Here is a 27436-nt window from a genome sequence, read left to right as displayed (position 1 = left end):
AAGTAAATTAAGTAATTAGGAGAACTAGTAATTAGGAGAAACCAAGGTAAAAACCATTTGGAGAAGAACCACTACATAGCACTATGGGACCTTAGTAAAGACAAGGGTGGCCTGTCTTGGTATCATCTCAGGACACTGGAATGAAGTGGGAAAATGAACATAATAAGCACACAGGACTAAGACACTCCAAGGCTGGGTAGAATTGACCCTGGGATCTCCTCAGAATGAGCACAGGCTCTAAGTACCTTAATATGCACTGCACTCTGCCCTTCCAAACTCTCTCCTCCCAACACAAAGGGCTCAGGCACTGAGGCATGCCCAGAGAGGAAAAAATATTGCGGGTGTTGGAGCAGAATGAGAAGTTGGCCTCAGACTTCTCCACAGCAATATAAAGATGGAGGTAGTATAGGCTAGTAGTTAAGCACACAGACTCAGAAGCCACACTGCATGAAAAACACTACAGTATTATTTGTGTGACTTTGGACAAGTTAACCTCTCTGTGCCTCAGTTTCCTCATTTGTAAAAAAATATGACATTATTATTAATAGTAGGCCATGCTTTCATTCAAGAATATAGGCAACCTTTAGATGTTTGTAAACATTAGAGAGTTCAGGGAAGATTATATACTTTTTCTTAGGGGAGGGGACCTCAATACAAATTAAAAACACCAAGAGATAAATCAAAAGAAAGAACTCAGAAATGGTGAAGCTATAGGAGGAAAAAAAAGAATTGGTGTTTTTCTGTGAATCCATGTAAATATACAAGTAAAACTAAATAGCTGAAGTTATTATGGTTACAAGACTGAATATAAATGATATTTACTTGACAAAGTAAAAATAACACAAGCAAACAACATGAGGGTGGAAGAAGTGTAAAATAACTCATTACTTCATCTTTCACATCAGGAGTTAGTTGATTCTGTCTAAATTTTTTTTTTTTTTTTTTTTTGCCATACTGGGTCTCTCACTGTTGTGGCCTCTCCCATTGCGGAGAACAGACTCCAGACGCGCAGGCTCAGCGGCCATGGCTCACGGGCCCAGCCGCTCCGCGGCACGTGGGATCCTCCCGGACCGGGGCCCGAACCCGTGTCCCCTGCATTGGCAGGCGGACTCTCAACCACTGCACCACCAGGGAAGCCCCCTGTCTAAAATTTATATGTAGAAAAAAAATTTTTTTAATGACCAAAATATCTTAGTAGTTTATCATAATCTTTTTTTCTTCTTAATCATAGTGATTTTTTAAGAACTAATATCTCTTGTACACTTGTAGTAAAGAAACATTTGTCTGGAATTCATCAATGTCTTCAGTTTCTCTTCAATTAGTTTTTCATCTGTAAAGTTCATTTAAAATTAAATCGTTGTTTTCTAAAACTGAATGTAAAAGGTATCCCATTCTCATAAATTACCTCTGTATGTCTGTTTCTCTCCACCGCCCCTCCCCCCGACCAATACATACATATACATAGAGCAATGTTTGAAAAGCTACTTATCAATGTTAACATTTGATAATTTCTAGATAGTGGGATTTGAGTGTTAATTATTTTCTTGAACTTTTTGAATTTTTTATACTGACCATATATCACTTTTATAAACATATTACTTCATATAAAGGCAGTTAAGGGGACTTCCCTGGTGGTCCAGTGGTTAAAAATCCACATCCCAATGCAGGGGACGCAGCTTCAGTCCCTGGTCGGGGAACTAAGATCCCACATGCCGCGGGGCAACTGGGCAAGCCCGCGTGCCGCAGCAGAGGATCCCACGTACCGCAACAAAGATCCCGCGTGCCACGACTATGACCCAACGCAGCCAAAAATAAAATAACTAATTTTTTTTTTAAGGCAGTTAACTCTGTTAGTTCCAATCTCAAATAAGTCATATATAGCTGCAAAGTAATAATAACCTCATTCTATTAAGTGTTTGTCAGTCTGTAAAGCACTGGTAAAAATTCATTCAACATAATCAACTCACCAGGAAGTGCTGCTTTACTTATAATTCCTGTCAGCAGAGCCAATTCCTGCAAAGACCCAGCACTAACATCCTGACAGCGCAGGATTGCTTGTATGGTATCAGAATGAGAAATGAGAAACTGCAACACCTAAGTCGAAGAAAAGGAGGGGAAATGGAAAAACAGAGGTGGAAGAGTAGAAAATTGTATTATAAATTTATATCCATCTGTTTAATAACATTGAAGCAAGTAATTTAATGTAATGAAGAATATTAGATAAGCAGTTGTCTTTTGCACTTATGTAGTTTATTTCTTCAAGAAGCAAACATCTAACTAAATTTCATAAGAAAGCTAAAGATAAGGATTATTTCAAAGTTTAGAGAATTAATACACTTAGAAGCTACTATAGAAGAGTATAATATAACTTGGAACTACTGTATGAAAACTATTATTTGACCCCTATTTTTTTTTATTTTTGTCTAAATGGAACTGGAACATGAATTTAAAATGAGTGTGTTCAAAAATGACTTACTGGGACTTCCTTGGTGACTCAGTAGTTAAGAATCCGCCTGCCAATGCAGGGGACACGAGTTTGAGCCCTGGTCTGGGAAGATCCCACATGCTGCAGAGCGACTAAGCCCGTGCGCCACAACTACTGAGCCTGCGCTCTAGGGCCCACGAGCCACAAATACTGAGCCCACGTGCCACAACTGCTGAAGCCCATGCGCCTAGAGCCCGTGCTCTGCAACGAGAAGCCACTGCAATGAGAAGCCCACACACTGCAATAACGTAGACCCCACTCGCCGCAACTAGAGAAAGCCTGCGCACAGCAACGAAGACCCAATGCAGCCAAAAATAAATAAATAAATAAATTTATTTTTAAAAAATGACTTAATTCAAGTTTGCTCTGTGAAAGTCTGACTAGTGTGACATGGGGACAATCACAAAAAAGCTTTTGTCTAACTCTCCTTTTGATATGATGAAAATAAATGAGATACAAATCTTGACCTCTAAACTCTGCCCTTTCAGCTTAGCATTTTACAGTGTACCATCATAGAAGACTCTACTCATTTTCACAAACATCTTAACTAGATTATAGATTCCCTGAAGGCAGAGACTACACCACAACTGGCTGAACATTTGAATCTCTCAGGAACTGTGCCCCTTTTATTTTTTTTTGCAGTACGTGGGCCTCTCACTGTTGCAGCCTCTCCCGTTGCGGAGCACAGGCTCCGGATGCGCAGGCCCAGCGGCCATGGCTCACGGGCCCAGCCACTCCGCGGCACGTGGGATCCTCCCAGACCAGGGCACGAACCCGAGCCCCCTGCATCGGCAGGCAGACTCTCAACCACTGCGCCACCAGGGAAGCCCCCCTTTTATTTTTTAATACAGATTCCTGGCCTCAGCCCATCATTGTTCGACATGAAACTCAGTAATCTGTATTTTTTAAAGAAGCTACTCAGGTAATTCCACTATGCTTAGTATAAGACTGGCCTTGTATCACAATGTCCCACTTCTACTAAAAAACCTTAATCTCGAGAAACTAGAAGACAAAGTTTTTGAGTGTTAAAGAACTGACTCAAAGGCCGCATATGAAAGGGGTAGAATGTCACTTAGACTAATGCAATATAAAATCAGGTAGCACACTAGAAACAGCAGCATTCTATCCTGGGAAGGTATGCCTGAAGACTGATGGCAGGGAAAGCAGATAAAATCACCATAAATTATTAGGATGTGTCCTAATTCCTGAGGGTATCATAATAATAGAGCAACACAGTAAAAAACTGCAGATTCTTAGTGATAAGCCTAATTAATCAGTGAAAGGTTAAATTGTATATTGCATTATTAGTCTAAGAAACAAACATATTTTTGAAGATTTCACTGAAAAGCAATGAAAATAAAACTAATTTATGGTGTCTGAAGGAAAAATATTTTATTAGAAACTCACTTATTTAAATTACTCATTCTTTAACTATCACAACTAAATGTGGCATCATCATCTATCTTTTGTATTTTCTGCAAGGTCTAATAAAGGAACAGCATTCTCTAATAAATACCTGGTTAAATTACATTTTAGAAGCCAGCTTATTTCTATCACAATAACTGCTTCCTTTTGCAAAACAACAAATTTAGGTCTCTTGCCTTCTATCTCACTATTGTATTAATTAGCTGTGGCGTTTCATTCAAACAAGAGTACAAAAACAGACCGATAAAGTTCAGAGCAAAGTGCAAGGGGTCTATTTTCAATACCCAGCTCTGCCACAAACAGAACGATTAAGGTAAATTCACATTAAGCGTTCTATGCCTAGGGCTTCTGCATTTGTAAAATAAAGATTTTGCACTGGATGATTTCTACACTAAGGATTCCTCTTACCTGCCCTGCTGCCTGCAAGTGCTGGGCCATACTAGACGTGAGGATGACCTGGCACAAGCGGAGAGCTGGAAGCAGAATCTGGCGGTACCGGTCCACTGGACTAGGGATGAACACTGGGGCATCTCTCAGGCCAAACATGCTTGATTTGCATCCAGTGAACAAGGAGAGAGCAACAGTCCAACAGTTAAAACAGTCCCCGACCATCTCCACGGCAATCACAGGTGGCTAATTAAGATGTGAAGCTACTAATGAGGACTCTGTATCCCAGAGGTACAGTTAGTGAAAACAGTTATCTGAAATTTTAAAAATCTTCATAAAGAATAATTGCATAAATTTGAAAAGACAGTGCTAAAATTCCCCAAACATACTCATTCTACTCTAAATGTTCCCTTGGGCCACAGACTATGTGTGAGAAACAGACAGAAACAAAAGTTACTCTCCCCAAATTTCCCTCTTGTACACCCAAAGCCAAAAATGAATCTACATTGTCCATTATATAAAATAAAACAAGATTTTAAAAATTAAAATGAGATTGTAAAATCACTTAACCTTTAAGATGAGGTCTCAGAACACTGTATTAATAAACTATTATTTATTGTAAATATTTCTATTTAAATTTTTGAACAAAAAAATGGTTGCCTGTTGAAGAGAAGAGAATGAAAGCAGAATATGGAAATAAAAAGAAATAACAGAAAGGCTTTCCAAAGACAGGCAATAATAATGTGCCATGAACTGAGGAATACGATTTACTCAATCCTCTTCACCTAAGGTGAAAGTAATAACTCTAGTGTTTAAAATCTTAGAAAGTTATACTAAAAAAAATTTTCTTTTCTAGAAGTAAAATATTTCTATAGTTAAGCCTGAAAAACTCAAACATACAATTTGGCAATGGATCTTTTGAGGAAAATTACTCAAACTGACCTAAATGTTATTTAACAGTAGGAGGGTATGCTATAGGCCCTAACAATGCTGCAGCCATGTAGACAAAAAAGAAAAAATTCATATTCAAACTCAACTGAGAAATCTGCTAGAAAGTTTGAAACTTAAAATAATTTCACTTGAAGCTTTCAAATTAACAAGCAGTTGGTAAAATGTTAAAATGAGAACAATATAAAATACTATTCAAGTCATCAAGAAAAGAAAATCCACAAAAAATTATAATTTCATTACAATACTTTAAAAGACCAGTATAGGGCTTCCCTGGTGGTGCAGTGGTTGAGAGGCCGCCTGCCGATGCAGGGGACACGGGTTCGTGCCCCGGTCTGGGAAGATCCCACATGCCGCGGAGCAGCTGGGCCCGTGAGCCATGGCCGCTGAGCCTGCGCTCAAGAGCCTGTGCTCCGCAACGGGAAAGGCCACAACAGTGAGAGGCCTGTGTATCGCAAAAAAAAAAAAAAAAAAAAAAAAAAGACCAGTATAACTGAAAACATGTACTTCTACTAAACAGAACAATAAAGTTGGGAAGAAAAACGTCTAACAAAATGCTCTCCCGTTTCCCTCTTACGTTACTGCTCTAAAATGGAAAGCACTAGGTCCCTACCCACTTTTACCCTTATTAGCAACTTTCATTTATTAGTTAATGGCAGGGGTATATGACCAAACAAAACCATCAAGATGAGAGTACTGCTCCAACAGAATTATAAACGGCAAAATTATGGTTGAAGTTTTTTTTTTTCCTTAATAATCCTTTACTGGTAACTTCAAAAAAAGCGGCAGGGGGTGGGGATGGTGGTGTGATGAACTGGGCAATTGGGATTGACATGTATACACTGATGTGTATAAAACAGATGACTAATAAGAACCTGCTGTATAAAAAAATGAATAAAAAATTCAAAAATGAGAAAAAAAGAAATTAATATGGATGCTTACCCCTGTGGGTCCATTTCTGGGCGCATGTCATAGACTTGGCATTGTGCCAGCCTCACAATCACCCCAGACCTCAGCAACTCTAAAGCGCCCTGTTGTATCTTGGCCACTCTTGTGAGAAATGCCTAAGTTATGAAACAAAAATCATCAGTACAGAGATCAGAGCCAAGGGTCTCACATTAAAATGAGACTTTCTCATAGCACATTTCTGATCTGTAATCACTGGTGAAGAGAAATTCTGAGCTAGCTAGGAAGGGGCATATTATATACCACCTTAACCATAGGATTTTTATGAGGAGTAAATGACACAGCGTATCTGAAGTGCTACATACGCCTTGCATGGATTAAGCATTCAACTAAATCATCATATGTGGGCTTACGGAGGGCAGGGAAGATTGTTTTGCTCACAGCTGTATCTCTACTACCTAGTGCCATACCTGGCATATAACAGATATTTAATAAATACTTGTTGAATAAACGAATGAAGGAAGGAAGGAAAACAGAATTAATGAAGAATCTAAGACTTTAGTGCTTCTCTTATTGTGACATTTGTGGTATTTTTAAGCAGGAGGAAACAAATTAAAACAGATTTGGAGGAAAGGAAATGAATTATATATACTGTACTGAAAAATCCAGCACATCTACATTGGAATTTCAACAGGCAACTAACAGTCTGATTTTCGTTGCCGAAGGACATTTTTTGCTCACTCTTCTCCTCATAGACCACTGGGTGTCATGTGGCTTTGCCACCACCAGCAATCGAAGTGAGTAAGCAGCAGTCTCAGTACCCAACTAACCCTCTCACGATCATTTCAACTCAACTTTGGCATGCTCAGAAGATACAGTTCTAGCACATGTCCCCAGATTTAAAACTCCTTAGAAATGATTACAGTTTGTGTGATAGAAACATGCAAAATGTAGGCCATGTTAATTTTCTTTAATATATCCTTAACCTCAAAAGGAAGTGACCTGTTGATCTAAGTTCAAGTGAATATAAAGCCTTACCATTTTGGATTCGTAGGTATAAAGGGCTTTTAAAAGGGGAGGCTGTGGAGTGAGTAAGCTCTGCAAAGTACGGTCATCTTCTACCAAGCTGTCCACAAGCACCTTCAAATAGCCACTGTTAGAAAGATACAGAAGCCACTGCTGCTGCTTATCTACGGAGACAATCCGATCAAGTAGAGCCAGTGCCAGCATCTGATGGAAGAACAGATCAAAATCCAAAATGTGGAGATGGCTACCAAAATCAACAACAGTAACTCCCTTTATCTGGAAATGTGTAAAAGTTTTCTTACAAGGAGAATGGTTGCCTGCAATACAATTCTCTCTTTTTTTTTTTTTTTGAGAAAAATGTATGTATGTATCCAGAATCTTGATTTATTAATAAAAGAAAAAATTTCAGGGTAAAGTTATATTTCTGAAACAAAACCTAACACATTAAAATAATGGCATTAAATATATTTTAGCAAAATCTAAACATTACTGGCTGGAGGAAAGGGATTTCTAAAAATAGCTTTTCCCCCCTCTAACTGTAAAGTTTCACATGCTCCTTGTAGAAAACAGAAAACTATACAGAAAATATATTATCTGAGAAACACAGATTACTTTGTTCTATGTCTTCCCAAATATTTTTTTTAACATAATTGAGAGCATACTACATGATTCAAATGCTATGTAATTTTCCACCAGCAGGGAATTATCTTCTCACTGTATTATCACCAGTATGACATAATATTTTAAAGACATATAAATGCAAATACTCCTTGAAAAAGCAGAGAATGATACATTCAGTATAAAAGCTACGTATCCAGCATTCTCTTATGCCAAGATCTGGATTAACCAGCATCTCTGCTGGTTAATTTCTACCAGTGTTAAGGCAAATCTCAAAATTAGCAAAAAGATTATTCTGAGGGTACAGTCTGAACTAATAAAGGATTCTGAACGTAAGTAAACAAAACATATGAATGAACAAAACAGAAATTCCAAATTATAGTAAATTCACTAAAATATATTACAGAAAATAATTCCCAATATATAACATACATTTGAAAAGCTGATCCAGTTTATGCCTTAATAAGTCAAAATATCTATCCAATTATAATACTAAGCAGCAGTTACTGTACCCTTCCAATCTCATGACCATCACAAGCATCTCGACAGACCACTTCCATGAGGGCAGCACCATAGCTCTCAATGATGGCTATGTTTTCTCGCTGTAATTTACTAAACACATCTTCAGGGGCGGTCAGCCTTTCCCACATGGTTTTCTTGGCTAAAGGGTTACAATAGAAGACATATAAAACACTCCAGCAAAAAGCAGTTTGGTAACTGAGTAATTACACCTCATACATGACGATAACAGAAAAATCCTTCCATTATTGCCTGCACACAAAGACCCATCAACCAATGAGTCTAGGCAGGTAAACTTTAAGAACACAATGCACTATTCCACGCATATACACTGAGATAACAATGGTATTAGGAAAAGGATAAACTATCCTTAAAGAAATCAAAATGAATTATGAAACCCCAGGAGAAACATTCCTGTATTTATTCCACTAATCAATCTGGTTTTATCTTTTATTGAGATCTATGAGAATTTGGCTACAAAGGAGCAGGTACAAAGTAGACAAAGATCTGCTTCCAAAAAACAGATATTTTATTCTTTTATATTTTTAATTGAAATATTAATTAAAAAGAAAAGGTATACTCATTATGAAGATAATTAAATTTAATTCAAGGAACACTGATAATTAAAGATAGGATCATATGCTTTACATAGATTCCTGTAAACCTTTTAGAAAAGTTTCATAAATACACTACATAAAGCAATAATCTGTATTTGAAACTAATCTTATGACTTTTCCCCAACTAGCACATGGTAGCAGTTTCTTTTTTTTAACATCTTTATTGGAGTATAATTGCTTTACACTGGTGTGTTAGTTGCTGCCGTATAACAAAGTGAATCAGCTATACGTATACATATAACCCCATATCCCCTCCCTCTTGCGTCTCCCTCCCACCCTCCCTATCCCACCGCTCTAGGTGGTCACAAAGCATCGAGCTGATCTCCCTGTGCTATGCGGCTGCTTCCCACTAGCTAACTATTTTACATTTGGTAGTGTATATATGTCAATGGTAGCAGTTTTTAAACTGAGGAAAGATTCTCAAGACAGGGTGATCAAAATGGAGGACAAAACAAAGCAGGTTGAACCATGAAAAATAAAAATAACACACAAGGGCTTCCCTGGTGGCGCAGCGTTTGAGAGTCCGCCTGCCGATCCAGGGGACACAGGTTTGTGCCCTGGTCTGGGAAGTTCCCACATGCCGCGGAGCGGCTGGGCCCGTGAGCCATGGCCGCTGAGCCTGTGCGTCCAGAGCCTGTGCTCCGCAACGGGAGAGGCCACAACAGTGAGAGGGCCACGTACCGCAAAAAAAAGTACACACAAGGTGGCCTATATTCCACTATAAAGTTTGCAGCAGTCAAACCTTCAGTTTGTTTTTTTTTATTTTGTTTGGTTGTTTTGTTTATTTTTTCCCTAAAATATCTTTACCACCACTCTGATTTTATTTTAGTCATAGTTAATTTCCAATAGTGTCAAAGCAGGGTATAAGATTATTTTCTCAACCGTGTCACTTCCTTCTGTCACCTGGCCCCATCTACTTCTATTTTACCTACCTCCACTCTCCACCTCCACCCCAACGCTGCCGCCACACTAGCCCTCAAATTCAGCACTTCCTTCAGTCTCAGGATCTTTGCACTAGCTGTTCTTTATATCCTTCCCCAGATCTTAGCATGACTGCCTCCTCTTCATCATTCCAGCCTCTATCAAATATCACTTCCTCAACTACATCCAGCTTCCCTCCTCCTCCCACCCCACACACAATATATCACAGTACTATTTTATCTTTTCCACAGTACTTATTTATCAGATTTACTCAAATTATGCTATTTTTTAGTTTCCATGCTTGTATCTCTGTCTCCTCACATCGAATGTAAGCTTATTAACAACGGGATTCTGTCTTGTCTACCACTGTTTCTCCAGAATTTAGCACAGTGTCTAGCACATAGTAGAAGCTCAAATATTAATTACTGATTGATTGGCAGCTTAAAGGCAAGTTTAGAAACTTTGCTCCAGGGATGCCACCAGATGCTCTCAGGGTAGGGTACCATGGTGGGTGGGTTTTCAGGAACCCAGCCTGAGGAGGTATGGCATCTTCTCTTCTGTTTTACGCATAGGATTGCCACAAAATTATATGAATAAAGGCTTTGGACAAAAGTCTGAAAGCCAATACTTTATAGGTTTAACATTTTTTAGCCATGAATTCCTTAGTTCAAACATTCTTATGTAACTGCAACCCCACCAGAAGAGTCCAGCAGAACTCTTAATTTCCTTTCTCTTCTTAACTCTTATAAAACTTGTAATTTATACTTGGGGTTGGCAAACTAAGGCTCATGGGCAAAACGTGATCTCCCACTTGTTTTTGTAAATAAAATTTTAATGCAACATAGCATACGTCTCTGGCTTCTTTTGCACAATAATGGCAGAGTTGAGTAGTTGCAACAGAGAACATATGGCTTGCAAAGCCTGAACTAGTTATTATCTGGCCCTGTACAGAAAAAGCTTGCTGGCATCTGGTCTATATCATCCAATTTAAGGCTTATTGTTTTATAAACACATATATTGCCATTTTTACTAGGATAAAAGATTTTATGAAAGCAAGAACCCAATTAATGTTTCCTGCTTCCTGGAACAACTAAAAATAATCAACCACCAAATGATTACTGATTTTTGTTTGTATTGTAAAAACGGGAAATAATCTAAATGTCCAAAAATGGGTAGGCTAAATAAATTATGTTATATCCATAAGTGGAAAAATCTATACAGGTATTAAAAATGTTACTTAATGAGGCAGGAAAAGCTGATAAAATACTAAATAGAGAGAAAAGGGAAGATTTAAATCAATAAAAAAAGATGGCTGGCTATAACCAAAATGTCGTGACAGTTATCTTAGAAGGGTAAAATGTGTGGCTTTTCCTTTTGTTTATTAGTATGTTCTAAATTTCCTATAATCAATATTTATTTTTAAGTAAAAAAATAAAAGCTAAAAGATTTTTTAAATATCTGATTATGAATTTTTAGTCAGGTTCTAAGGTTCTAGGACCTGACTCAGGTTGTAAAAAAAAATAAAAGGAGGGCTTCCCTGGTGGCGCAGTGGTTGTGAGTCCGCCTGCCGATGCAGGGGACGCCGGTTCACGCCCCGGTCCGGGAGGATCCCACGTGCCGCGGAGCGGCTGGGCCCATGAGCCATGGCCGCTGGGCCTGCGCGTCCGGAGCCTGTGCTCCGCAGCGGGAGAGGCCACGGCAGTGAGAGGCCCGCGTACCACAAAAAAAATAAAAAAATAAAAAAATAAAAGGAGTGGTGAGAAATGTACATCTAAATTCACATCAAGCATAAAGCCTGCACCCACTACACACATATATATAGCCTCAGCTGGTATTTTTATTTATTTTTTATTTTTATTTTTTGGACACACTATGCAGCATGCAGGATCTTAGTTCCCCGACCAGGGATGGAACCCACGCCCTCGGCAGTAAAAGTGCGGCGTCCTAACCACTGGACTGCCAGGGAATTCCTGTAGCTGGTACTGTATTTTTAAGTCACTTATTGGAGTCGGATTCACAAGAACGGAGTTAACAACAGGCAAGATGCTCTATGAAATCCTTTTATTCCCACTATTTTATGACTAAAATCAGAGGTGTCCTTGTACTATAATTCTAGATCATACTAACACCTAGACCATAAAAACTGAAAATCTCATGATAGGATCCTAAAAAATTTAATAATGGCAAGAGATTATCTTTTCTAATCTCTTTTAAAAAGATGACTGGATATTATGGTTTCATAAACAAAGAACAACAGGAATATTCTTGATCAAAAGTCGCAATAGCCCAGAAGAATTATGAGCAGAGCAGAAAATTCTTCATTCTTATTATAATTCCTAATTCTTATTTATAAATAAAAGATACTACTGAGTACCATTAACTTGTCAAACTTAAAAAGAAAAGCCAGTTTAGAAGAAAACAGAACATATGAGAAAAACTTATAATAAGAGCACTTAAAATTACAATTTAAACAATTTTAAAATTAAAAATTCTGACATCTTCCATACAGCTATATCAATCAACTATAAATTAAAGTTGAATGATAAGCTCCTAGAAAATGGAAAGTTAAAAATGAATCTGTTTTAAAAGCAATATAATCCATTTTACTGAAATTACAACAAAACATTCAAACAGGGCTAATCTCACAGAAATAAAATTAAGGAGGATGCACTATATCCTCTACACTGAGGTGTTAGCATAACTTTATAGGTTGGCTTTATAAACTTTTATTGAAAACATTAATCTGATTAAAAATATGCTGAAAAGTATATATCTTTGTCATTATCAATCTGTTTTTAAATGTGAAATATTTTTATAATACTAGAGCTTAAGGAACAGATCAATAGAGAAATTAAGAACATAATAATTGGGGTTCATATTAAACATTTAGGCTCTGGTCAAATTATCCACTTTTTCTTTCTAGTGGTCACTGGTAGAAAAGAGAGAGAATAAAAAGGTGAAAAAAATACAAAGAGAGATATTCGTGATGTCAATGGCTGTCAACTAAGCCCCAGGAATTACATATGGAAAAACACTGTCGGATTTGAACTATACTGTTCTTAATTAAGGAAACATATAAGATCCTCCAAATAATTTTATCAAAAAAAATATTGGGTTGGCCAAAAGGTTCATTTGGGTTTTTCCATATCATATTACAGAAAAACCCAAATGAACTTTTGGGCCAACCCAATATATGCTTTGGTTCCTCCCCAGATCTACTGCATTGCCAGCTCAAAGTGATAGGATCTACCCATATGGATTTTCAGAAAATTAACTATATGCTTAAGAGACATCTGAATTTCCTTTTCCCTAAACTGCTCATATCCTTTGCCCATTTTTCTGTTGGGTTATTGATTTGTAGATGCTCTTTATTTATTAGAAATTAGTCATTTGTGATATGAGCTACAAATGCATTGCTGATACTGAATTCTAATTCTCAGATCTGTCAAAAAGAAGCAAATCACTTAGCCTAAGTCAGATTCCTTTTATACCAAACAGGGAAAATGGCTGCCCAGTATTCAGTACATATGTTTATGTAAAAATAAAGAAAAAGTGGTATGAAAAAATAAGTATATAAACATTAAAAATTCAGTTTTTGTTTTAAAACAACAGAAAACAGGTACACTAGCACAAAAGTATGTGCCCAATAAATATTTATTAAATTTAATATTTCTAATTTGAAAATTAAAAACACTAGTATCTAGGAAATAAAGTACTTTGCTATCTATCTAAAACAAGTCAAAATAAACAGTAATTATGACTAAGGAAAAAAAGCTATTTAAGGGATAAAATTGCTCTAAAAATAGATCATTTGAAAATTAAAAACAAAGGAGGGACTTCTGTTATAAAGCAGAAACTAACACACCATTGTAAAGCAATTATACCCCAATAAAGATGTTAAAAAAAATAAAAAATAAATAAATTAATTAATTAAAAAAAAAAAAAAACAAAGGAGGGACTTCCCTGGTGGCACAGTGGTTAAGACTCCACGCTCCCGGTGCAGGGGCCCCAGGTTTGATCTCTGGTCAGGGAACCGGATCCCACATGCATGCCACAACTAAGGAGCCGGCGAGCCACAACTAAGACACGGAACAACCAAAATAAGAAAAATAAAAATAAATAATAATAATAATAAAAAGATAACAGATTTTTTTTAAAAAAAGGGAGAATCTTCCTTTACGGTCACACTGCTTTTACCACATCTTGATAATGACTTCTTATAAAGCACATTGTAGCTCCACCTAGTGGTTAAGTGGCGATTTTTGCCAATTCAACTAAATACGTTAAAAAATTTTTTTAGTCAAGAGGAAAATGGGGGAGGTGTATTGACGGATTATCTCTCTTAAAAAAAGCTCCTATTTGTTTAAAAACTTTCTCTGAACTATTATTTTTTTTTTTATTTTTTATTTATTTTTTTTTTTCCTTGCATTATGCGGGCCTCTCACTGTTGTGGCCTCTCCCATTTGCGGAGCACAGGCTCCGGACGCGCAGGCTCAGTGGCCATGGCTCACGGGCCCAGCCGCTCCGCGGCATGTGGGATCTTCCCGAAACGGGGCACGAACCCGCGTCTCCTGCATCAGCAGGCGGACTCTCAAGCACTGCGCCACCAGGGAAGCCCTGAACTATTATTTTTAATGACCTTAAAAATATTTTCGTGTATTATTTATGCTGGTAGGAAATTCCTATAAATACATCATTTGGCTATTATTACATTCTAAGGGAGATATTATACAAAAATATATAGCCAGTAATGAATAATATGAGATAATCTAAGTCTTACACACAGAGTGGTTTTTAAGAATCTGTGTACAGGACTTCCCTGGTGGCGCAGTGGTTAAGAATCCGCCTGCCAATGCAGGGGACACAGGTTCGAGCCCTGGTCCGGGAAGATACCACATGCCACGGAACAACTAAACCTGTGCACCACAACTACTGAGCCTGCGCTCTAGAGCCCGCGTGCCACAACTACTGAAGCCCGCATGCCTAGAGCCCATGCTCCACAACAAGAGAAGCCACCGCAATGAGAACCCCGCGCACCACAAAAAAGAGTAGCCCCCGCTTGCTGCAACTAGAGAAAGCCCACGCACAGCAACAAAGACCCAACGCAGCCAAAAACAGATAAATAAATTTATAAAAAACAAAATAACAAATACTCATTAAGGTTCTCAGAAAGCACAAGGAGCCCATTATGAGAAGGTACTTATGACAAGTTCTTAAATAGCAGAGTAACTCTGGCAAAGAGTATCATACGCTGGTCTCCTGAATAGTTACAAACATTTTTCACATTTGGCAATGAAAGAATCCATATTATTTACTCTTATTTAAAAATGCTAATTATATGGGAATTCTTTGGCGGTCCAGTGGTTAGGACTCCACGCTCTCCCTGCCAAGAGCCTGGGTTCAGTCCCTGGTTGGGGAACTAAGATCCCACAAGCTGAGCGGCACAGCCAAAAAAAAAAAAAGATAACTATAGTTTACAAAGTTGATTTATCATTATTTTAAATACACAGATCTTTGACCAAGAAATTCTACTCCTTGGAATTTATCCAAGAGAAACTTCACATTAGTACAAAAAGACATATGTATACTACCAATGAGAATTTAAACTGGTAGAAGGCCATTTGGTAGAATCTATTAAAATAAAAATGTGCACCCTTTCACATGGAAATTCCACCATGAAGTATCCTTCTTGAGAAATATATAGGCATATAAAAGAATATTTGATGCAGCTTTTTTGTGATAGTAAAAAATTAGAAACAATTTAAACACTTATGAATAAGGCAAATGGTTAAACAAATGGTACTCCTATACTATGGAATAACAGAGCTATTTTAAAAGATATGTACTGTATGTATTGTTCAATGGGACCAGAGGTGAGTGGGAGTTACAAAAATATATAAGCTAAAGTAGTATTTGAGGGTCTGTGCTTACATTACTTTTGTACTATTGTCACAATTTTAGAAAACTAAACATTCTTCCTTGACTTTATAGAGCAAGCACTTTGATTCCATAAAGACTCATTTATTATAGCTTCACTGAGCCAAAAGATGAAAAGGTGATTTTTTTTTGAAATTTAAAGTAACCAATCTCTAAAAACAGAAAAGATGGAAATCTAATTCTACCTGCTTCTAAGGTGTCTGGTTCATCCGGTCTCTGGGCAATCTGTAAGTAATAAAGCAGAGAGCCATACAGGTGTGTCCTCACTCGCTGGAATCCGCCACCTACGAAAATATAGTAGTGTAAAAACCTTTTTTCAAATTAAGTTAAAACAAATACAGAAGTTGTAAGTTATAGAAAATTTAGATGAAAAAACCTGTCTTCAAAATGAAGTCTAACAGTTTCTTCAATATGATATGAAGTGAAGAATCTCCAATAGAAGCAAACCCCACCACTGCATTCTCTGCAGGTGGAGGTGAGGTGAAAGAGTTATCAAGCACAAAAGCATAATGAGCCTCTCCGGGTCCCAACACTACTGGTTGCTTCTGTTCTGTGCGAACGGCTTGGCTTAGGTGAGCAGTCAGGGTGAACACAGCACCTGCTACCACTGGCATTAACTCCTGTGCTGCTTCATCATCCAGTATCTTAAAGCAGAAAGACAAATCAGAGTGAGCACCCTGCTTTCAGCTACAGTCATTAACATGTCTTATACATTTAGCTTTTCAATTACCATAAGAATATAAGAATGGAACTGTATTGTTCAAAGACAGTAGAAACTAATACACAAAAAGAAATTTAAATAGAATGCTGGGTAATGTGTTCTTAACCAGAAGGGAGCCCTATCAGAATTCCCTAGAGGTTTTTCATGGAAATTAACAAAATGGCCTCACCACTAGAGTCTCCCATTCAGTAGGTCTAGGGTAAGATGTGTCATGTAGATTTTTAAAAAGCTTCCTAGAAAATTCTGATACACACTCTGGTTGAGAACCATTACTGTACAGAGTTAATACCTTTCTCAAGGAAAGTCTTAACACTGGCATTGCACAACTCTATTTACTCCAAATGGGAAAAAAGGAGTGGCAAACTATATGTTTAAATGATATAAACATTCATTTGGCAGTATAAAGTAACTTATGAAGCATGTCACCTTATCATGCACATCTTGTAAAATATCACGAATAATCAGTTGTCGATCCTCTGCCTGAATGAGGTCCTGAGGGCAAGCTGTCAGTATAATTTCTACCAGCTGCCTCCATGACTCCAGAGCATGCCGTTTTGCATGAAGACACTGCAACAATTTGTTTCTTCCTACCACGTACTGAAGTATAGTGCTGATTTCCTAAAGCCACAGAAATTGAATTGGCAAGGTTAACACACAGGCAAATTACGTCTTTTAACCAACAGGTTCCTATTTTTTAACACTGTCAGTTAATCTGAAAACATTTATAGAATACTCCGGAAACCTTCCACATGCTTGTAAGTCAGCAGATAACTTTTCACATTATACTGGTAGCCAGAGCTATGAAAAATAATAAATAAGGCTGTGTGTGTGTGTGTGTGCACGCACGTGCGCGTGTGTAAGGCAGAGGGCAGAGGTGATGTGTGTGGAAATGAGTTTTTAACCCCATCTTCTTTTTTCTTGCAACTGTCTAGTTATACTTACTCTGGAACACTAGAGTTCCCTAAAACCCAAGTTCAATGGCATGTTTCCTTGATGTGTCTTTTATTTCTTTGCCTCTTGCTTTGACCTCACCAACTGTTTTTCCATGAATGTGGTCCTTCCCACCTGCTCTCTGACCCATATCTCCCCATTTGTGGTGACAAATGACTCCTTCCTCGCTGATAGGGAGCAAGTGAACTCTATTACACAATATGAAAAGGTTACAAAATCCTCAACTAGCTTAGCAGAAAAGATGTCATTTCTTCTGGCATCCAGACATTAACTTCAGTTCAGCTTTTAACAGTCACAAAGTCAAAAGTGAAAGATACAATTAAAATTTAACTTTTAAGTAGTTTACTAATAATGAACTAGAAGTCAATTCACTGTTTTGTCTTCTAACTGGCAATTTAAGTAGTTAAAAGGTTAAAACTAACATATATTCAACAGGGCTTACCTCCATTAGTAGAGGTCTCTGTCCTATGGCTGCCATACCCTGAAGGGCATTTACTTCGGCTACAAGAACTCTATGAAGAAGCTATATAATTGAGAAATGAGAGAAAAATAAGACCATTTCAGACACTGGTAGAACAATAACCTAGCAATTACTCTAAACTGCCCTAGACAGAAAAGTTTCAGATACCTTTATATATAATCTAATAGTGGCACTGTCCAAGTTTCTGTCAAAAACAGTATATCCCTCACATGCCGGAGAGTGATACCAAAGAGCGTCTGTGGCAGGAAAGTTAGTGGAACTGCACGGGATGGCTTCTTCCTACTAGTGAGGTGATTACCATTTACCTGGTAGAGAGTTAAATGGGTAAAACCACTCCATTGTGATAGCTGGGTAGCATGACTACTAAGAGGTAGGTGATAGGGAACCTTTTATAGAGGCAAAATTAGTGTGGCCTATTCAGTTTTCTTTCCTGACTGAAAAGTGAAAAACAGTCCAATAAACCAATATCTCTATTAGAAAATAAAAAGTTATTTTTTCCTTAACGACTCAAAGTCTGAACCACTTGATACTGCACATGCTCTAAAGCAACGCTCACCTTGACATTGCAGACTGTCTGTCCCCGTAAATTCTTGTGTTCACAGTTAGCAATAACTTGTTCAATCTGGGCCCGATCAAAGAAATCCAATTGCAAAGGCTCGGGGATCTCCTGACTGAAGTCAATGGAGTCGAGAATACTGAGAATTTTTCGACGTACTAGAAATAATAAAAAGCAGTTCTGTTTCACTTGGGACACTGAGGAGAAGAGCTAACCACCGTACTCAGCTCACCCTCAAAGACAGCACTATGTTCAGAAAGGACATCAGTCTGGAAATTGAAGACTGTGTTGAAATCTAAATTGGATTTTTATTTCTAATACATTCATTTGCAAAAATATTGTTTTCCCATACTATCATCTTAGTTATAAAAAAATTTTTTTGTGATGACAAACAATCCTTTATATAGCCTTTCTACATCAGTTCAGAATTTGCAGATACAGGCATTAATTATCTCTTGAGATTTTATGCAATTTAATATATACGTATCTACAAATTTATTACAAATTCAAAGGACTTTACCTTTTGTAGCAGTATCAAAGTGCAGGAACCCAGAGACAGACCTATTTTCATCTTCTATTCCTCCTTCCCCATCTGTTGGAGCATCAGTAATAAAAATCAGAAAAAGAACAACACACTCATAAAATTTATTTGGAAATAACAAACACAAGGTATTTTATTTCTATGTCACTGTTTCTAGGTCAAAGAGCCCCTTGCAAATGGATAATTAAAATGCAAAGATGATGAGGACTTATCAACAACATTCATCTAATTCTTTCCGTCTCTACGAGATCCACTTCACAATTGTACAGATCATAATCAGAACTCCAAAAGAAGCAGGACCCAATCATGCCAGTGAGATGATTAGAAAGGCTTATGCTTAATTTGCATGTAAAATACATATTAGAATATCTTGGGTCATGCTGGCTCAGTGTGACAAACTCCACTGTGTATCTGTGTCTATGAATACAGCAAAATGTGAATGCTCCAAACAATAAAATTGCAATTATGGGTGATTTTGTGTTTTAAGGAAAAGAATTCTAAAGGCAGAAAGAACTTGTTTGGCCTACAATCACATACTAACCGTAAGATTCAGATTTGTGCTTGCATTCACACAGACCAGTCAGCAGTATAACAATACAAATGCCAACACATGTTCACCTGAGTATGGTTTCACTGGCATGTCATCCAGTAGGAGGTGAAGGAGCCTCTGGGTGTGTGACCGTTGGCGATTCAGAGAAGTCACCCTTAGTTCTATCGAGGCAGTCTTCATCAGCCATGACATTTGGTTCAGCATAGATATTTCATATTCTGGAATTGAAATATGAATGTTTAGTTCCCCAGTATAATAACACAAGATCAGAACAGACCTAAAATCCATAACTCACCAGATATTTTCCCATGTAACACAGTCAATATTTTATAAAAATTGGCACCATAATAAGTTATCGCTCTAGAAAATTAAAAAAGAAAAAAGATGCCAAGGGAGAAAAAACTAGTATATGTGTATGAAAGTTGAGCAAAAGCAACTGAAGAACAAAAGAGAATCAAGTTTCTGTCAACAGAATAATTTCACACAGACGTAGAGGATTCTGAGTCTACCATACCAGATGCAGGCCATCAAGTGTGAGGTGGCAGGAGACAGCGCAGTAGGTAAAGCTTGCCTCCTCATCAGTTACACGACCAATGCCTTTCCTGGAGAGTATACCCCACTGTCTTTGACAACTATTCTGCCAATGTTATGGCGGATGGAAAACTGGTGAATCTGGGCTTGTGGGATACAGGTGGACAAGATGATTATGACCTATTACGTCCCCTATCCTATCCGCAAACTGATTCTTAATTTGCTTTTCTCTTGTGAGTCCTGAAAATGTTCGTGCAAAGTGGTACCCTGAAGTGTGACACCACTGTCCCAACACTCCTATCATCCTGGTGGGGACGAAACTTGATCTGAGGGATGATAAAGACACAATTGAGAAACTGAAGGAGAAGAAGCTGACACCCATCACCTACCCACAGGCCTTGGCCACGGCCAAGGAGATCGGTGGCATCAAATGCCGCTCAGCGCTCACACAACGAGGCCTCAAGACAGTTTTTGATGAAGCTATCTGGGCAGTTCTCTGCCCACCTCCCGTCAAGCAGAGAAAGAGAAAATGCCTGCTGTTGTGAATGTGTGGGCCCCTCCTGCCTGTCCCGTCCCCCAGGACACTTTGTACGCTTTGCTCAAATGGTGGAGACTTTGCACTCAATGCCAAGTTTTTGTTACAGATTAGTTTTTCCATGAAACCATTTTGAACCAATCAGTAATTTCCAGGTTTTGTTTGTTTAAAGTACTTTCACATTCTATTAAAGTTTAGCCCTAAAATGACAAGCTTCCTTAAAGCCTTATTTTTCAAAGCCCCTATTCTTGCTCAGATTAAGAGTTGCCAAAATACCTTGTGAACTAAGTTGCACTGCTGGGCTAAGAACACTAACCACTAAACTGTTTAAAGACCTTTGTTTGGAAGAGACTGTAGCTTCTGAGGCAGGAGATGCAGACGCTCGCTAATGAGTTTCAGACGTGAAGAGCAGTACAGCCTCCTTCCTGAAACGCTGTCATTTAATGCATCCTGATTTACCAGCCCGTGTTCACTACCTAACATTGTACCTTACATCATAATGAATGAATGTAACAGCTCAGCTCTTTGGATCAATCTTTTTGATTTCATAGTGAGATTTTTTTTTTTTTTTTTTTTTGCGGTACGCAGGCCTCTCACTGTTGTGGCCTCTCCTGTTGCGGAGCACAGGCTCTGGACGCACAGGCTCAGCGGCCATGGCTCACGGGCCCAGCCACTCCGTGGCATGTGGGATCTTCCCAGACCAGGACATGAACCCGTGTCCCCTGCATCAGCAGGTGGACTCTCAACCACTGCACCACCAGGGAAGCCCTCATAGTGAGATTTTTAGAACAAATTAGTGTATTAGCTTTTGTGAGATTTTGAACAGAGCTCTTACTCCCGTGCTCCCTCCAATGACGCATTCTGCTCTGGCCGTGGGTGCACTGGGTGGAGTGTGTGGAACACTTGTGATCAGAGGATGAAGACAGTATTTTAACAAAATATGGAAATTTACACTACATTGTATACGTAATAATTAAACTATGAAAAGTGTTACAGGTAAAAGTTTTAAAAGGTTAATTTCTGTCAAATGCAGTAGATGATAAAGAAAGGTCAGTATTATCAGTAAGTGTTTTCTTAAACTTTTCCTTTTCTTTAAACCTGCCTATCCCTCCTGAAATTGGGCATTTAATGCATCTTTGATCTGGTCATTCTCACAGTTGCAAAATTAGTATAAGTGCTTTTCTTATAGAACTCCCCCCCCCTTTTTTTTTTTTTTTACAAATTTATTTATTTTATTTATTTATTTTTGGCTGCATTGGGTCTTCACTGCTGCTCGCGGACTTTCTATAGTTGCAGCGAGTGGGAGTTACTCTTTGTTGTGGTGCGCAGGCTTCTCATTGCAGTGGCTTCTCCCCTTGCGGAGCACGGGCTCTAGGCACGTGGGCCCAGCAGTTGTGGCTTGTGGGCTCTAGAGTGCAGGCTCAGTAGTCGTGACGCACAGGCTTAGTTGCTCTGTGGCATGTGGGATCTTCCCAGACCAGGGCTTGAACCCATGTCCCCTGCATTGGCAGGTGGACTCTTAACCACCGCGCCACCAGGGAAGCCCCTAGAACCCCTTCTTAATGAGCAATACACCTCCTTGTATTATAAAATCTTTCTGAATATGCAATAGAAAAAATTTTTTGTAGATTAGTAAAAGTGCATTCCTGTTTTCATGTTACTTTATTCAAAGCCAATAAGTGCTTTCCTTGGTCTTCTAGTAACTAGGTATAAAAATCACGTGTTGCAGCTTTACAGTTTTTAAAATACTTTAGATATTCTTAAACTGTAAACCTTGCCAGATCACCGACACTGCACCTGGACTAGTAACACTGACCCCTCACCGCTTGCCTCACTGAGTGCACACACACTTCCTGTCTTTGCCCGAACGATGTTCCTTGGGGTCTGTGAGGCTCTGTAAACCCTGTGCTCATGCTAACGAAGTTCTGCACAACTTACCCACTGGCAAGAATATGAGTGTGGACCTTTCAACCACTAGAACAAAATTGTTTAAGCTGACAGTTACAGAATGGTGGAGTGTTTTTACATTGATCTTTTGCTAATACAATTAGCAGTATGTTTTGCATGTATGACTTAATAAATCCTTGAATCATGCAAATAAAAAAGAAAACCCAAGTAATTCACAAATATTTAACTTGTTAAAAAAAAACCCACTATCATAAAATTTGATTCTTATTTCAGAAAACAAATACATTTTTAAAAACTAAAATAAATCTAAATTGCATAATTTTATGATGTCTTGAGATTATGAAGGACATTTGGTCTAATATATAATTAGGACTGGGAATCCTTTATACAATAGAAGTTTTTGAATCCAGTATTATTTCAATATGCCTGGCTTTGAAGTCCTAAATTATGACAGTTTTATAAATATAAAATTCACCAAATACTACTACCACTGCTAGTAATAATGATTACAAGCAAAGCTAGATCAATTTTTTAAAAGTAGAAAGCATAACAGGCAAGATATTAACTGTTTCTTTCTAATTAGGTTTTAAAAAGGGTTTCTTAAAAACCTTATAAACAAAATCTTAGGGCTAAAAATAAAATACACTTATTATGAAAATGAAGTGAAAATTTTCTACTAGGTAATTCCCAACAGTCTCTCACACCAGACTCTAAAAAGTAAATAGAAGCTGATAACTACTAGTAATGGAAATTTATTATGAAATTTGTGAGCCTAGATTTCCTAAAACATAAAGATGATGAAAAATAAACTTTAAAAAAACTCAATAAAACCACTACTGTCTCGACATAATATGAACTCAGAAAACTTATAACTTGATCAAAAAGAAAATTATATAAAATAGAATCCTATAAAACATAGGTAGCCTGGGATAACTGTGTTGATCAGGCCAATAAACTAAAGTTATAGTTTCCATCGTAATTAGTTTTCTATTTTTCATTTCAAGACCTGAATTGGTTTCAATATATACACAAGAAACAAAAGTAAACAGATTTTTATGAAACAATTTCACTCAAAAAAATCTAAATTTCCAAAATCTTCTTAAATATTTTCTTATCCTTTCAACACAATTTTAAAATTTTATTTGTTAGTAAAAGGATCAAATTCCATCCTTAACAGGCTATTTTGAAATAATTTTATGCTGGCAGTTAAAACATCAGGTTTTTCAAGCACAAATTACAAAAGCAACCCAAAAGAACACAGAAGCAAAGTAATAAAATGAGAACAGAATTCCACAAATTCTAAAACTGCTACCCCCAACTGTTATGAAATTAAAATCACTCAACACATACTTTACAGATTTGTTTTAATAATAAGGGAAAATAATGTCCTACCTTTGTTAGAAAATGGTAAATGTTGCAACTGAGAAAATAAGAAGTCCTGGCTGGTTCTCAAGTATCTCATAGTAGGACCAGATGTATCAGAGCACGCACATAACTGATATATCACCTAAAGAATTACAGTAAAATAAGAAAACTGCCAAATCAGCTTTTTATATTATACATTTTAAGAAAAAAGGCGAACTTAAATCTACTAAGTGGAAACTAAGACCCATTAGCAACTAAAGCAAAATGTATAAACACATGTACATATAAAATAAAAGCTCAGAGTGACAAGCAGTTCTTGGCACACTAACTCAAAATACACTGGAATACAATTGGAGAATGCTGACAACAGTATTATGGGACTAATCTTGAAATCACCCTAAATATATTAATATTGAGTTGGCCAAAAAGTTTGTTCGGGTTTTTCCGTAAGATGTTATGAAAAACCCAAATGACATTTTTGGCCAACTCCAATATATATACATGTAGTTAATTAACAGTTTTAGTATTTTAACTATTATTAGTAGCAAATTACTCAGAAGTAACTTCTAAAAACCAAAGTTATGTATTAATCAGTTGATAAAAACTTTGGGATCAGATAATCCCTCGCAAGCATCTAACTCTATGTATTCCCAAAGAGCAATGGTTCAGTATTCACCAATTCAGTGTTCGCTGTGACTATACAACTAGTAATGACAACGGACTGTAAATTCAATTTGTGTCTAGAAATACAGTCTTAAGAAAAATATAAAATAACAAAAGGTAACTAAAGATGTTGAGTAAAGCAGAGTAAAAAGACTAGAAACAACCTAATGTAATTTACATTGTAGCAGCACAGAAAGTTTACGGGGTGGGGGTAGGGGGGACACAAAACTGTATGTCTACTGAACATACCTAAATAAATAACATGTATACCCAAGGAAAAGATAAGAAGGGAACACAAGGTAAAGCTTAAGTACTTGCAGATGTATGCTTGTCTTTCAAACAGCTTTGATATTATTTTTGACACTCTATAAATACTGAACTTCTCAAAACAAAACCAAGTTATTCATATTAGATGGTAAGTTAAGAAGATTCAAGAACAGATGCTCAAATATACTCAGATATGGGAGAGGTAATACTATTAGAGGGAGAAGGACACAATAGTGAGTTCCAAAAGCATGAAGAGCCACTTTGCAAGGGTTTGCGTGATACATTTCCTAGTTCCCAAGACCAGGTAGGAAAAATTTCCATCGTTAAAGTGAAGAGAGCAAAGGAACAAGATTCAGTGTCAACTCTTCAACCAGAAGACCTCATACTGCTGGACGATGAAAGCATCAATAAGGCCCAAATTATTTCCCTTCCATATGATCAAATTTATTTTTAATCTAACAAGCTCTTCTTAGAGGTTTAATTTTTTCCTGAAGCACAGTGAAGTATAAACCTAGAGGCTGGAACTTCCCTGGTGGCGCCATGGTTAAGAATCTGCCTGCCAAAGCTGGGGACACAGGTTCGTCCCCTGGTCCAGAAGATCCCACATGCCACAAAGCAACTAAGCCTGTGCGCCACAACTGCTGATCCTGCGCTCTAGAGCCCGCGAGCCACAACTACTGAAGTCCGCGAGCCACAGCTACTGAAGCCCGTGCGCCTAGAGCCAGTGCTCCGCAACAAGAGAAGCCACTGTAATGAGAAGCCCGCGCACTGCAAGAAAGAGTAGCTCCCGCTCGCCGCAACTAGAGAAAGCCTGCGCACAGCAACGGAGACCCAACACAGCCTAAATAAATAAATAAACAAGCAAACAAACAAATAAATAAATAAACCTAGAGGTAAAGGAAGCCTCTTTCATTAAAAATGGAGCAGTGCTTCTTGTTAAAATGCAGATTCTGACTCAGCAGGTCTGGAGTGGGGCCTGAGATTCTGCGCTAACAAGCTTCCAAGAGGTGATGCTGATGATGCTGGTCCACATTTTGAGTAGCAAAGTCATAGAGCACGTGTAATAAACTGGCGGACTGCTGGTTTAGACATGTTTTGTTTGGCCAGTACAGTGTTTCGAAAAGCAGAGAATCTGGCAAACCAGGGCCTGCATCCCAACAGGGTAAAAATGAGCAGGGGCTGAGTAGCAGGGCATGTGCTCTCCAGTCTGCCAGATTATCCTCTCCCTCCCCTCCCCATCTATTTGTCTTAAATCTGGTTTCATTCACTTACTTCACCTGCCTAACTCCTTTAGCTCAGATGATTATCCTTATCAATTGCTTCTACCTAAATATATCAAAATCTGTAACACTGTGCTAAAATATACATCAAGTTTGTTCCCAAATTAAGGGATTCACAGGAAGACCTAGCTGTAGTACTCAGAAGTGAAGGGTTGTTTGGATAGCCAGAGGATAGAGGAAAACAGTAAAGAATTACAAAAAGAAAAACAGGAAAATAATAAAGAAAAATCTCCATGTTACTAGAAGTTAATGACGCATTTCTTATCACGAAAATGAGAATCAGGGTGTCACTTAAATTGAGAAATTAGTCGTATCTTATAAAGCCTAGTTCTTAAAATACTTATAAAATGAATAAAACAAGAAATAAAAGAATAAAACACAAGTAAGACAACAGTTCTCATTACAGTTTAAACTTACATTAATTTCACTGTCTACCACCTTACATAGGGCTGCATAATTTATATGGTTCTTAAAAAGTACTTTCACTTACATTCTTGCATTCTCATGTAAGTCTCACAACAGCCCATTTCACAGATTTAAAAACTCAGAGAAGTTTCATGGCATGCCCAAGGTGACGTAGCTAGTTAAGGGGCAGAGATAGGAACCAGAGGTCTTCTGACTCAAATCTACTACTCTCATCACCAAAAAGAAACAACTTGAAACACAGCATCTTTGAAAAGTTCCCACATTATCTGGTCTAAATGCATCCAACTTCCCTTATTTTTCAAGTGATCAACATAAAGGATCATGTAGATCTACAGAATTTTTATCCATAAATGAAAGACTGGTCAAACCGCTAAATGAAACTCATTTCAATTCAGTCATACTGCTATACTTTCATATCTGCAATGGAATCAAGCATCTAATTAAGTTTCTTCTCCTAAGTGCTACAAAGTGCAGCCCTCTGTATACCTGGTAACACAGCTCAGCGAGTTGAGGAGATTCTCTCACTGCCACTGGGCCTGTTCTCCCTTCAGTTCCCTTCTCCAAGATGTTTAAGATGGCATGAAGGCAGGTCCGAGGGCAACCTAACACTCCTGCGTAAAACCAAAAGGAAATTCAGCTTCTCTTTTCAAATTTCTGCATTAAAAACTTTATAAAACTTAAATTCCATATACATATACCCTACCATAAACGTCCTTTCAAATACTGATACAGAAAATTTATTAAATACTAACTTTTCAAGGCTTAGTTTGTCCACACTTGATATAAGTCCTAAAGATTGGCCCATCACATTACCTTTCATACATTATTTATTTCTTTCAGTGAATTATCCCATGAGCCTGGAATTCAATAAA

General features: G+C 37.7%; 1 protein-coding gene and 1 pseudogene across 1 annotated transcript in view; one reads left to right on the top strand and one right to left on the bottom strand.

Moving 5' to 3' along the window:
- Window positions 1–27436, bottom strand: part of NUP205 (nucleoporin 205) — an 82691-nt gene that overhangs the window by 17666 nt on the left and 37589 nt on the right. The window contains exons 23-36 of the mRNA XM_007466585.1: window positions 27051–27175; window positions 23956–24070; window positions 19658–19807; window positions 19019–19090; window positions 18499–18656; window positions 17904–17984; window positions 16937–17128; window positions 16166–16433; window positions 15975–16073; window positions 8308–8456; window positions 7190–7381; window positions 6188–6309; window positions 4319–4457; window positions 1968–2094 (exon numbers count right to left, since the gene is read on the bottom strand). Of these exons, the coding sequence (XP_007466647.1) occupies window positions 1968–2094; window positions 4319–4457; window positions 6188–6309; window positions 7190–7381; window positions 8308–8456; window positions 15975–16073; window positions 16166–16433; window positions 16937–17128; window positions 17904–17984; window positions 18499–18656; window positions 19019–19090; window positions 19658–19807; window positions 23956–24070; window positions 27051–27175 (1989 nt within the window). The remainder of the gene's footprint in view (window positions 1–1967; window positions 2095–4318; window positions 4458–6187; window positions 6310–7189; window positions 7382–8307; window positions 8457–15974; window positions 16074–16165; window positions 16434–16936; window positions 17129–17903; window positions 17985–18498; window positions 18657–19018; window positions 19091–19657; window positions 19808–23955; window positions 24071–27050; window positions 27176–27436) is intronic.
- Window positions 20107–20665, top strand: LOC103068942 (ras-related C3 botulinum toxin substrate 1 pseudogene; annotated as a pseudogene).

This window comes from Lipotes vexillifer, unplaced genomic scaffold (genome assembly GCF_000442215.2).
Source record: "Lipotes vexillifer unplaced genomic scaffold, Lipotes_vexillifer_v1.1 scaffold71, whole genome shotgun sequence".
In the NCBI taxonomy this organism is placed as follows: domain Eukaryota; kingdom Metazoa; phylum Chordata; class Mammalia; order Artiodactyla; family Lipotidae; genus Lipotes; species Lipotes vexillifer.
The sequence above is the reverse complement of the archived record's forward strand: the minus strand, read 5'-3'. Positions and strand labels throughout refer to the sequence as shown.